The sequence below is a fragment of the Palaemon carinicauda genome, chromosome 1 (assembly GCF_036898095.1).
Source record: "Palaemon carinicauda isolate YSFRI2023 chromosome 1, ASM3689809v2, whole genome shotgun sequence".
Taxonomy (NCBI): Eukaryota; Metazoa; Arthropoda; class Malacostraca; order Decapoda; family Palaemonidae; genus Palaemon; species Palaemon carinicauda.
In genome coordinates, this window is record NC_090725.1 from 249,431,948 (window position 1) to 249,446,248 (window position 14,301).

Sequence of the window (14,301 nt, forward strand, 5' to 3'; positions counted from 1 at the left end):
TATTGAAACAATATGATCCAATAAACTGGAGCAAATCTGCGGAAAACATCAGCAAAATAATAGAAGAAATTCCAAAGAAAATCCAAGTGTTAAAGAGACTTATAAAGAAAGTCTACATCAATCAACACATTCCATCAAAGAACAATAAGAAGTCCAATATGGTGAATATGCTGATTGATGCAATGGGAAAAAGAATGCCAAAATGGTGTAATACATGTAAGATATGGTATTCCATTAATAATCCTCAACAATTGATTAGAAAATGTGATGCCTGTCATGTCCCAACACATCCCACATGTGCTGAAATACAGCAAAAAATAAAAAATAAAAGACACAAAGGTATTCTGCTCAACATGCTTAGTCTGGATAGAAAATATAATTAAGTCGAGACTAAATCTGCAAATAGTTGAAGATAAAGAAGAGGAAGAAGAAGAAACAGAAGAAGAAGAAGAAGAGAACAATGAACAGGATATGTGTAAGGATGCAGAAGAAATCATTGATATAACCTATGATGCCATCCAACAACATACTTATGAAGAAATAAATTACCAGATGGAAACAAATAATAGACCCAAGAGACTCTACCCGGACCTACATAATTTTAGGGAAGAGCAAGAACAAGAAAAAATAGAAAAGAAGGATATAGTCTGCAATATGCTGAAAAGAGGGAATTGCAGATTTGGCGAAAGATGCTACTACAAGCATCCAAAGATATGCCATAATTATGAAATATATGGTAAATGTGCGTATTTAGACGGATATGGAGACGAATGCAGAGATCTCCATCCAAAAATATGCAAAAACCTAAAAGAAGGAAAAGGATGCATTTACAACAAAAAATGTCGATATATGCATCCTGCAACCATGAATGAAAGTAAGAAAACTCAGCAAACTGAAAAGAAAAATGAAAGCAAAAAAGAAACAAAAAAAGAAACAAAAAAGCAGGCCGTGTATATACCGCGCTTTGAACCAAGAGCCCCAAGATATGAGGCCTTTCAACCCAAACCTGCACATTTAGAGCCCAACTACAAAGAATGCATCTATAATGCCAGGGGTTGGTGCAGATATGGGGACAGTTGCAGGTATACACACACAAATAAATATGAAGGCGAAAGAGCAAATATAATAGAAAAGTTGGATTTTTTAATGGCAGAATTCCGGGAAATGAAGAAAAGAACATCATATCAGAACAGGAAGGAAGCATGGGAGAATCCATATTATTACCAATATTAAATAATGGGGATGAAACACAAACCATAATAGTAATGAATGCACAGGGTTTAGTCACGAGTAACTCTAAAAGGAAAATAGAGTTCTTAGAAGAACTAACCCAAATTGAAAAAATAGATATATTAAATATAAGTGAAACATGGTATTCCCAAGAGACTGGCAGTGATGACCAGATAAAGGGTTTCCAAACTTATAGATCAGACAGAAAAAATAGGAATCAAGGGGGAACCGCAATATATGGAAGAGACATAAATCAAGGAAAAGTATGTGAAAAATACAGCAACACAGAATGTGAATTGATTGCGGTAGAATTTGAATTTGAAAAACTAATGAATATTGTAGTTTACAGACCCCCAAACACTAAGGAGTTTGACATAATAATAGAAAAAATAGATGATATATGTAGAAACCATAAAGACTGGAATATACTCCTATCCGGAGATTTTAACTTTCCTTTCGTGGATTGGAAAGAACGGATAAAAGAAAGTGGTTGTATGTATACATATAAAAAAGATAGTAATAGTAGCGCAGAAGATAAGAGGCAATTTGAAAAGCTTCAAGATATGCTATTAGAACATAATATGCAACAAATAAACCACATTCCAACAAGAAAGGAAAATGTCCTAGATCTAGTATTTGTGAATGAGGTGAATTATGTTAAAGAAATAATAGTGTATAACACGGGAATTTCAGACCACAATGTCATAGAATTGATAGTTCATTCCAAAGCAAGTGATCACAGAATTAATAAAAGCACAAAACTTTGGGAAGGATATGGAAAATATAACTTTTACAGTAAGAATATAAAATGGTCAGAAATAAATGAAGAACTGAATAAAGAATGGAAAAATGTATTTATAAGTGATAATATACAGGTAAATACGGATATACTGTACAAAATACTGGAGAAAATTGTTGAAAAATATGTACCGAAAAAAAACAATAAACAAAAGACGTGCATACCAAGAGACAGAAGAATCTTATTTCAGAAAATTAAAAAGTGGAAGAAAAATCTTGCAAAAGAAAAAAATGTGTGGAAAAAGAGGGAAATAAAATGTAAGATAGAAAATGCAGAACAAAAGATTATACAGTCGAAAGAAAATGAAAAAAGGGACTTAAAAGAAAGGACACTTCAAAATATAAAAAGAAACCCCAAAGTACTTTACTCCTATGCAAAAAAGATGAATAAAAGGAGAATAGAAATAGGCCCTCTAAGAATTGAAGGACGGCTAACGAATGAAAAAAAGGAAATATGCAACATATTAGCAGAAAAATATAAGAGTGAGTTCACGCCAAGAATTGCGAATGAGAATAATGAAACAGAAATGAGAGAAGAAAATGTTGAATATCTAACGGATATAGATATTAATGAAGCAGATATTGTCACGGCTATAAACGAAATTAAAAATGGATCGGCAGCCGGACCAGATGGAGTTCCAGCGATTTTGTTAAAAAAAACTGCAAACACTATCGCGAAGCCACTTGCAATACTGCTAAGACAGAGTATAGATATGAGCGAGATATATGTTAAACATAAATTAGCTTATATAACCCCTATCTTCAAAAGTGGATCAAGACTAGAGGCAAGCAATTATAGACCTGTTAGTCTAACATCACATATTATGAAAGTGTATGAGAGGGTAATAAAAAAGAAAATAATGAACCATTTGGTCAAAAATAATTTGTTTAATATGGGTCAACACGGTTTCGTACCTGGAAAAAGTACACAGACCCAACTGATAGCTCACTATGAAAACATATACAATAATATGATAAATGAAAAAGACACAGATGTGATCTATCTAGATTTTGCAAAAGCCTTTGACAAGGTAGACCATAACATATTGGAGAAAAAAATGAGAAAGCATAATATTGTGGGAAAGATAGGAAAATGGGTAAAAGAATTCCTGCAAAACAGAAAACAGATAGTGGTTGCAAATGACGAGAAATCAGATGAAGCCCAGGTAATATCTGGTGTGCCCCAAGGTACGGTATTAGCTGCACTGCTATTTGTTATTATGATCTCAGACATAGACTGTGATGTTGAAAACTCCGTAGTGAGAAGTTTCGCCGATGACACAAGAATAAGTAGAGAAATTACTTGTGATGAAGATAGGAACTCACTACAAAGAGATCTAAACAAAATATATGAATGGGCGGAGATAAATAGGATGGTATTTAACTCCGATAAATTCGAATCAATAAATTATGGAAACAGAGAAGGAATGGTGTATGCATACAAGGGACCCAATAATGAGACAATCACAAACAAGGAAGCAATTAAAGACCTTGGTGTAATTTTAAATAGGAATATGTTATGCAACGACCAAATAGCAACACTGTTGGCTAAATGTAAAGCAAAAATGGGAATGTTATTCAGACACTTTAAAACAAGAAAAGCTGAACACATGATTATGCTTTACAAAACTTATGTGCGTAGTACACTCGAGTACTGCAATGTGATATGGTACCCACACTACCAAAAGGATATTGCGCAAATAGAGAGTGTACAAAGGTCCTATACTGCTAGAATAGAAGAAGTTAAGGACCTTGATTACTGGGAAAGACTGCAATTTTTAAAACTATACAGTCTAGAAAGGAGAAGAGAACGCTACATGATAATACAAGCATGGAAGCAAATAGAAGGAATTGCTGAAAACATCATGGAGCTTAAAGTATCAGAAAGAGCAAGCCGAGGTAGATTAATAGTGCCAAAAAGCATTCCAGGTAAACTGAGAAAGGCGCACAGGACATTAATCCACTACGCACCAGCATCGATAATGCAGCGACTATTTAATGTGCTGCCAGCTCATCTAAGAAACATATCAGGAGTGAGCGTAGATGCGTTTAAAAATCAGCTCGATAAATACCTAAGATGCATCCCAGACCATCCAAGACTGGAAGATGCAAAATACACCGGAAGATGTATTAGCAACTCTCTGGTGGATATACGAGGTGCCTCACACTGAGGGACCTGGGGGAACCCAAACAAAAAATAAGGCCATAAGGTAAGGTAAGGCTCTCTCTCTCTCTCTCTCTCTCTCTCTCTCTCTCTCTCTCTCTCTCTCTCTCTCTCTCTCTCTCTCTCTCTCTCTCTCTCTAAATTGTGTTGTATGTTATGGTGAAAAACAATATAGCGGCTAGATGAAATTTCACATTTGAGATACAGATGCTAACAGCACACAGAAGAAACCACATAATTAGGAATTATAAGAGGTATGATACTTTCAGCAAATGAATTATCATCCGCATCTCCTCCTACGCCTATTGAATCAAAGGGCCTTTGTTAGATTTTGCCAATTATCTCTATCTTAAGCTTTTTATTCAATACTTCTCCATTCATCATCTCTTACTTCACGTTTCATAGTCCTCAGCCATATAGGTGTGGGTGTTCCAACTCTTCTAGTGCCGTGTGGAGCCCAGCTGAATGTTTGGTGAACTAATCTCTTTTGGGGAGTTCAAAGAGCATCCCTAAACCATCTCCATCTACCCCTCATCATTATCTCATCCACACATGGTACTTGAGTAATCTTTCTTGTTCACATTTCTAATTCTGTCCTGGCATTTAACTCCCAATATCCTTCTGAGGGTTTTGTTCTCAAATCCACGAAATCTGTTGGAGGTTATTTCATTGTCATACCATAACTCATGTCTATATAGTAATACCGATCTCAGTAAACTGATGTACATTCTGATTTTCTTATGTAATTTCAGGCAATTTGATTTCCAAATTGTACTTAACCTAGCCATTGTCTGACTTGCTTTTTTCAATCTTTAGCTAAACTCTAATTCTAAGATACTGTATTGGAGATCATTGTTCCTAAATATTTATGTAATTCTATCTCATTAATCCTTTCTCCTTCAAAGGATATTTCATCTTCCTTTGCATACAATGTTCTTATCATCGTGAGTCTTTCTTCTATTAATCTTGAGTCCAACCTAGTTTGATAAGTTTGATATTTCATGCATTCTGGTTAGCAAGCATTGCAAATCTTGTGGTGTTCTGCTAAGAAAGACAGCGTTATCAGCATACTCTAGGTCTGCTAATTTCCTATTGCTAATCCAGTCCAATCATCTCCACCATCTCCGACTATTTCACGCATTACAAAATCCATGAGGAGGATAAACAACATAGGTGACAACACATTCCCTTGGAGTATTCCGCTGTTCATTGGAAATTTGTTTGATAGGACTCTATTAACGTTAACCTTGCATTTGCTATGCTCATGAACAGACTTAATCAAATTAACATGCGAGTCTTTTAGTCGAGAAACATGCCAAGCGCTGTTTTTAAAATATCGCAGAAATCGCGATTGAAAATGTTCAATTGTGAGTTTCTCGGTAAATATAATAGCTAGGAGCTTCATGTTTGCTACAAGTAATAGAATACAACTAACATAAAATATTTTCAATACAATGTGTAGTTTTTTGGCATTTCTCTGAAAACTTAACCTAGCCCCTTAATTTTGTATGCATTTTCCCCTTTATTGACCATTGAATGAGTTATGAATGCATGTCTGTTGTATTAGATACCCTAACTATGCATTAAATATGTGTGTAATGTGATCAGTATTGTTTTAATATAAATATACTATGGTCAGTTGCCTGATGCAGCCTCAAATTTTCCATATTAACCCTTTTACCCCCAAAGGACGTACTGGTACGTTTCACAAAAGCCATCCCTTTACCCCCATGGACGTACCGGTACGTCCTTGCAAAAAAATGCTATAAAAATTAGTTTTTCATATTTTTTGATAATTTTTTGAGAAAATTCAGGCATTTTCCAAGAGAATGAGACCAACCTGACCTCTCTATGACAAAATTAAGGCTGTTAGAGCAATTTAAATAAAATATACTGCAAAATGTGCTTGGAAAAAAATAACCCCCTGGGGGTTAAGGGTGAGAAATTTCCAAATACCTCGGGGGTAAAAGGGTTAATAAATAATTTCAAAAGCATGATAAAATATTATTATAATCGGTTTTAATAATACAAACAATAATTGGCAGAAAATAATAGAAAGGTAAAAAGAAAATGTTATGAGAGGGGTCAGCCAACTGAGGCACCCTCAAAAAATTTCTACTAAAGAACATGGATGAGTTTTAATGCACTTTGATGGATATTGATGTAAAATAATGAATGAATGAATGGGGGAAAGTATTAATGTGCACACTCACCAGCACCATGCATCACGGGTATGAAGATAATCCAGTTGTCAACGATGGATCAGTGGGCAGAAAAACTACTGACCACTCAAACCAGGAGTGGAAGGATCAAGCTGAGCAAAATTATAAGACGTCATAGATCTGATCAGCATGATGGTCGTCAGGAATGGCCAGCTTAGGTTCAGGCTGCTTTACCCAAGAGTTTTACAGCTCCTTCTAACGTCTGATAAGATCTCGAACTCATATATCCTTCATAGAGCCAATATATTAATTTATGTCAACTAAGTCCTGCAACTTATCCTGTTCATACATTACTGGCAGCTCTATAAAGGATAGGTAAAAAGTAGTAGAGGTGCCACTTCTTGCCAGACTGACTTTAACTACATGATCATCAGGCATGTCATGAATTTCCTTGACAAGGTTCCCGTTGCAGTACTCTTAAGACATGGCAATGACTGAAGCATTACTCATTTTTTTTTTTCCTTCAAACACACCACGACATTTTACCGTCATATTGAGAATCTAATTAAATCCCCAACACTTATTGATCACTATTTTGTCAAAAATACTGTATAAGACGATCCCGCGATCATGTGCAACCGAGAGATTTGTTTACTAACAACTAACATGGCTGATGCTGTACTGCAAAGCTGATTGGTTTGACGCGCTGTGACATCATACACATCTTTCTCGACTTAACAAAACCTACCAGCCAAGTGCTGTAAGCAACCTGGGTCTGGAGGTGTCATGTTACTACACAGAACTACGTCCCATCTCTGGTGCTTTGAGAAAGTAGTCCAAGCAACATTGGTGAGAGGCAAAAATAGGGTGGGTTTGAACTATAAATAGACCATATTGAAGGGTGGCATGTCTCTCGACGGATATGGGAAGTACAAGAGTCAAACCAGGGAAAAAACAAATAAAACGATTTTGGCCCAGGATGGCGCTTGGCATGTTTATTGACTGAAAGGCTCATATTTAAGAGGAATTTCATAATAACGCAGGACTCTCAACAAAATTGCCTGGTGCACACTATCAAAGGCTTTTTCATAGTCCACAAATGCCATCAAAAGGTGATTTTTATATTCTATGATTTGCTGTACAACAAGTCTCAAAATGAAAATTTGGCCAGTGCAACTTTTACCTTTTCGAAATTCTGGTTTTTCATCTCACAGCTTTTCATGAATCTTTCTCACCAGTCTCTTCAGAATAAGCATAATGATTTATATGTTTTCATAACTGACGTAAGTGTTATGGCTTTGTAATAATTGCAATCAGTCAGGTCTCATTTTTTTGACATTTTCACCAACACTCCTAACTCCCATTTACCAGATTTTGCCTCTTCATGCCACATTCTACAAAATAATCTTGTAAGTATTCTGGGAGTTACTTCATTTTCAGCCAGTATCAAATCAGCACTTATTCCATCGTATCCAAGAATTCATAATAAAAATTTGGAAAGAACAAAAGCGCAGAAAGATCAAAAGCTATGTGAAAATGAGAGGCATAATGTTTAATCCAGCACAATACCAAACTTGATTCTAAGCTTAAATTTAACTTTCAAATGAAACAACACTTAATCATTTACTGTACACTCCTAATGAGGAACATAATCCTAAAATTATACCTGGAAAATTATAGATAACATTTGATAGTACCTTATGAAGAAAGTGTTTACCAAAATCTCTAGCAAGTGCTGAGGGGTAAACGAACTTGAATCAACTCTTTTGTTCCCATACTAATAAACCTTCCGTTATTTAATTGGATTATCTTTTGGCGAAGCTGGAAGGTAGTCATTAGACTTGAAGTGCGAGGTAGCAACCCTGCCTAACTGCGTGAACGGGTAGGCCAGGGGTGGCTGTGGGGTACCCAGCCACCTCTATATATACACTCACAGCTGTGAGCTACGCCACTTTTTCTTTGGCTCGGGAGAGAGTGGATGTCTCCTCTCTCTCCTCCCAGGGTTGTCATTGGTCAGCTTTAATTTCTTTTTCTTTTCAGGTGTGCATGCTTTCTTTGGATTGTCTTCATGCGGACCTGTCCTGGGTGGGAGTGCTGGGTGCGGTACCTTCATGTCATCGCAGGATACTGACCTACACTCTCTGTGTCTTTCGTGTAGAGGGCATCGTTGTGAACAGTGTTTGCCCTTTGCAGACTGTAGGGAGTGGTCTGCCTCCCAATGGGAGAAGTTTTGGGCGGCGCAGAAAGAAGAAGGCTAAGAGCGATCTTTCTCCCTCGGGCGAGGTTAGCGTGTTGTTGTTCTTCTCGCACCTCCAAATCTCTTTCAAAAGCTCCTCCTCGTTTGCGCTCTTCTCATGGACGATCGAGCAGGAGAGCAGACCAACTAACTTAACAATACCAGGGTACTGGGAGGGTAGTTGCATCCCCTAGAGGAGCAACTTCACCTCCAGCCCCCGGGGAGCCATTTTCCCTTGCAGATGTGTTGCAGGTACCGTATGGCCAACCTAAGGGGTTTCTGCATCCTCTTCGAAGTCCTGCCTACAATCAAAAGTGATGTAGCTCACAGATGTGAGAATATATATAGACGTGGTTGGGTATCCCCCAGCCACCCCCAGCTTATCCGCTAATGCAGTTAGGCAGTTTTGCCACCTCGCACTTTAAGTCTAATAGCTACCTTCTAGCTTCACTGAAAGATAATCCAAATAAATAACGAAAGGTTTGTATTAGTTAGGGAAAAATACAGATTTTCTCCGAATTTGTCATATTAATTTAACCAGGGAAAAAAGTAGCAGTTAAGGGGGCCGGCCGGCTAATGCCGATTTTTAATGACAGGACTTTGACATTCATACCACTTAATAAGGTGACTCAGGACATCTCTAAACTGCATAGGATTCTTGCCGCTGACCTTCGGTTTTGCAATTTATCCACAGAAATTAGTGTTTTTCAAATTCTATCTCTCCTCCCTTGATAATTATTACTAAGATCTGGGATTTCTACCCTATATAGACCTGATATCGACATCTAATAATATGAAGCATTTTTTTCTAAAAGTAATTTTTCTGCCACATATGAATTTTTTCATTATGGGAAAAAAATTAACCCTAAAAATCAGGGGAAAAAATTAAGAAAAAAAATATGAAACAGAAATTGGAAAAAAGGGCTTCATTTCATTGTTTTATAATGTATTTCTAAGTTATATACTAGAGGGGGACTATTGAATTTGAAGGTCAATAAGTATAGTTTTGAAATACGGGCGTTCAAAGGTTTTCTTTGTATTTTTACAAAGACAATATTAATAAATCATGATTATTATGAATTTTATGTTTTTTTTTGGATATTAATAAAAGAAAACGAAGTTATTTATCATAATTTAAACACAAATGAAGATCCTTTTGCTCAATATCTTGCTTCTTTTTTTTCATGTGAGGCAAGGTGGCCGCTCCTCTATCCACAACACTCCTCTCTCTCTCTCTCTCTATCTGCACTACTGATATTACCCTCTTCTGAACTCTTAATAGAGAAAATGTTCTTCTCCCTTATTCTAGCAAGATATTGAAATTGTCTTTTCCTCTTTGAAAAGATAAAATTCTTGCTGAAAACGAGAAAAACAAACTTAAAAATGAATGAAAGTTAGAGGTCAAACTCAGGCATGTACTCTCTATGAGGTTTGTGGTAGGACTGAAGGGCGAAGGGTGTAATTTACCGTGTAATACTGTACATCGTTTGTGACTTGTGGAAGCTTTACAGATGTCTTTGTTCACAATTTCTTTTACATAAGAATGTAATAATTATCAAAATTTAGGGTAAAAGAAATGCTGCATTTTCTTGTAGCGAACAATATTTATGGAGCGAACAATATTTATGGTTTATTGAGTTACTTTTACTAAGTACCCTGTAACTATGAAAGTAAGAGGAATTTTGACGAAGTATTTTGTATACGTATTCTTTGCCATACGAAACTCAGTGAATTTTTTCAGGATTTTGTGTTATTCTTCCTATGCCCCCATATATTGGCATTCTGGCCAGCCCCCTTAGGTAAATAAATCACCAGACATTCAGAAGAAAATTTAAAGCAAGTTAGCAGTGAAAGAAGGTAACTATTTTTGCCCTTGGTTATCTAAAATCCAGCAAGGAAAATTATTACAATGTAAGAAAAGGTTTGGTAGCTTATTGGAAACTTCCTTGCTTGGCAATCTGTTGGAAGGGAGTTGGAAACCCACTCAAGTGTTCTAGTATCTATCAATGTTTGCAACCTCACCATCCGTGTGAGCTATGGATGGAATGAGGGGTTTGGGAGAGCCTATAGGTCTACCTTATGAGTCATCAGCAGTCATTGCATGACCCTCCTAGGTCCTAGCTCATTGAAGAGGGGCCTTAGGAGTTGATCATATGTATATATGGTGGGTCTTTAGAGTATTGTTCTGTCCCTTGCCTCTGCCATTCATAAACAACCTTTAAAAGAGCAAAAGTACAGTATATAATTTTCCGAAAGGTTTCTGACTTGTTTAAATACACATCAAGAATGAAAATGAAATGATGGAAAGAAACGGTATGAAACTTTCCAAACACAGTCAAATAGTTTAAGAACAATGCAAGAAAAGCTGAAAACAGGTTTACAGACACAATGAGTGATCTTGGAAGTAATATAACACCTGGAAAAGACCTACTTGAATGCCACTTATAGGCAGCAGTCAATCTTTATCTTTATTTTTGTAAATACTGTATAGTTTGTATGGGATTTTGCAGGAAGGAGTTAAAACTAAGTGAAAGTACTGTAATAAGTTTGTAGTGGTGTAAGGTAAGTGAAAGTACTATAATGGTTTTGCAGTGAAGTAGATCATGCATACACCTAAGTATTTGCTATTAGATGAGGAATATCAAGTCAAGTTTTAAATATGTATTGTTTTCCCTAGGTGGCTGCGATGTACCCGAACATTGAATTCACCAATATGATAATTGATAATTGCACCATGCAAATGGTGTCCAATCCACATCAGTTTGATGTCTTAGTCTTGCCTAACTTATATGGCAACATTGTTGACAACTTAGCAGCAGGTCTGGTTGGAGGTGCTGGTGTTGTGGCTGGTTCATCATATTCCAACAATGCCGTTGTTTTTGAACCTGTGAGTTATTTGAAATTCTGTGGAAATATACATGCCTAAATTTGTTTATAAGTTTGTCTAATTGGATAAATATATTCCATGACACACATTTTATTTTGCTTCAAAGCTCTTGTATTTTAGATTTCTAATGACTAAAAATTTTATGACTCAAATAACTGTATAGTAATCAATCATGTATTATTCCTGTAATGTATTTGCTAATTATTTGTCTTTACAATGTCTGTAATCTTCATACATACTTCTAGGGTGCACGTCACACTTTCAGTGAGGCTGTAGGCAAGAATGTGGCCAATCCTACTGCTATGCTTTTAGCTTCTGCTAACATGTTACGACATGTCAATCTTCAGTATTATGGTGACATGATCAAGAATGCTGTTGATAGAGTGATTAGAGTTGGCAAGGTAAGAAGTGTACTTAATCTAATTTTGCATGTGCTATAAGCTTGAGATTTTACAAAAAGTAATTAAATATTGTACAGTATTTAAATATTGCACTATAGTAACTTAAGTTTATGTATGTAATAATAGTAAAGCAAGTCTGTACACAGTATTGTATAGTGGTTGGTCTGTAGGCAACCAAAGCACAATTTTGGAGCATTGGAATTGTTAGGTTATATTTTATTTTCTATTTTTCAATGAGTAGTGTGCACAAATAGTAGAATTTAAGTCTAACTGGTGTAGTTTATAATGCTACATTACACTACAGTATACATGTATTGTTTACTGTATATTTTCATTATAATACTGATTTGCAGATTATGTTTTAAAGAAAAAATGTATCTTATTGGATTTCTCATATCTCCTGTATTAATTCTATGAGAGTTAGTGGTTTTGATTAACTTTGTTATATGGTAACTGAAATTAATTCCTATGAATATACAAACTTAAGTCCTTTGAAAAAGGGAAAGTCTACAGTGGAACTGGAACGGCTGTTGAAATTGTTAACAAGGTAGTTAAAAACAAGCAGAGAGCCTGTCAAAGACACTTCACCTTTTATCTTCAGTTGCAATTAGTAGGGTTATATTGTTGCATCCTATCTAAGGCTGTTTAATCTTTTTACCTATTAGTTTGAGTGGTTGATAATGCGGTTTTGAGTTAATAATGGAACGAAGCAAGAATGCTTGTGTTTTTGACCTGCATTGGTTTATGGCTAAACCGGCAATAGACACAGACACTACTTGAGACCATAATTTTTGTAATTAATCACATTTTACAGTGTAGATCATTACCTCCCACTAATTGTCTCTCTTCATTAAGGTCCAGGAACACACATTGTTTTTAGTGTTATTCTGGCAAGCCAAGCTCATGAATCGCTGGAGAGAGAGTTAAATAGCACTTTGCTCTGCGCTTCGGGATGTCAATCGCTGAACCTTTATCTTATACATCCCTGTCTTAGACCATGGGAGTATGCTTCAGGAGTAGAGAGAACTCTGATCTTAGTTTTTCAATTTAATGGAGTGTGGGGTGATCGCTGCACTCAGTGTGCTGCAAACTCTTTTTAGCAGACTGCCAACGATGAATAACCGAATAACCTAAGAAGGCTTGGTTTTCCCAAGGCTTTGCTGGTAGGCCCTCAATGGCTTTTGGATTTTAAAACTGAAATTTCTTTTCCCCAGACACAATGAAACTTAGTATTCGTAAACTGCAATTCCTTTTCATCAAACCAGTGGTTCAGTGTTGATTCCAGTGCCAACATTGTCAATGACCCTAGTGGTGATCCTTGTATGCAGTGTTCCTTATGTGTCCTTGCCTGTCATCCCTACCTTATACATGTGACCTTGACCCGTGGGTCCGTCCTCCTCTACTTGTGAAACCAGGCCCTGTGTCTGTGTTGTGAGTGCCATTGAGTGTGCCTGCCAATTTCCCTATGACAGTGTCTATTGTTGGTGGTTCCTATAGTAGCAACCTGTGTGGATTTTCCTCTTTGGGGAGCTCTATTGGCAATGATCACTTTGTCTTTTATTAGCAACTTCTCTGCTTGCAGAATCTTGGGAGAAAGTTGGTAAGCATAAAAGCGATTCTTTTATCTTCTTTCTCATCATCCTTCTATCCCTCTCCGACACTACTTCTGAGAAGTAGTAGAAGTACAGGAAGGCGAGTCGCAGTCGCAAGATGGAGATTTATACAACATTGCCTTCAAGAGGATTGGAAAACACCAGTGCGGTTTATGGCCCCGTGACATAGCCTCCCAGGATTGATGCAGTGGAGTGGAACTGTTCCCCCTGGGGTCTTGACCCAGGACACCCAGTAACCAGGTGGGCAGAAGTCCACAGGCTAATGTTGTCCTGTGTTGAAAGAGCATGGGCTCTCCTTCACTGTTCCTACCTGTACGATAGAATTTGCTCATTTCTCTAAACTGGGTGTTGCTGTATCCCACGTTGAAAAGAGGGTATGCTTTGATGTTTTATCCATGTTTAGTTACTGACTCTAGAAGAAATAGCAATATTCCAAGACACAAGAACATTCCCCTTCTGGCTGTAAGAGTTCGCAATATCATACTGAAACTAACATCTGTACAGTATGTCCATCAGCCAATGTGCTGCCATCTCATTTGTCAAGAGGACAGATAGGAAAAGCAGATAGACTTGAAATAGATAAAAATCACTCACTAGTGCTACATGACACCAGCTCATGTCAAAAAGGCAAAATAAATAAAAACTGGTCATAAAGAAATAGAAAAGAACTTACTTGAAATTATATCTGTGATGATATAATTACCAAGTGAAACAAGCACCCAATGAAGAGTAAGAAGCAAACTACAGTAATACCTCGACATACAAGTGTTCCAACTTACAAGAAATTTGAGATACGAGGAAAGTTTTGAG

At 36.6% G+C, this 14,301-nt stretch overlaps 1 protein-coding gene across 2 annotated transcripts in view; it reads left to right on the forward strand.

Moving 5' to 3' along the window:
• The window catches only part of Idh3b (isocitrate dehydrogenase [NAD] subunit beta, mitochondrial), a 68,350-nt gene that overhangs the window by 40,762 nt on the left and 13,287 nt on the right, over window positions 1-14,301 (forward strand). For both annotated transcript variants that reach the window (XM_068388912.1, XM_068388905.1), the window contains exons 5-6: window positions 11,268-11,477; window positions 11,723-11,878. In XM_068388912.1, the coding sequence (XP_068245013.1) occupies window positions 11,268-11,477; window positions 11,723-11,878 (366 nt within the window). The remainder of the gene's footprint in view (window positions 1-11,267; window positions 11,478-11,722; window positions 11,879-14,301) is intronic.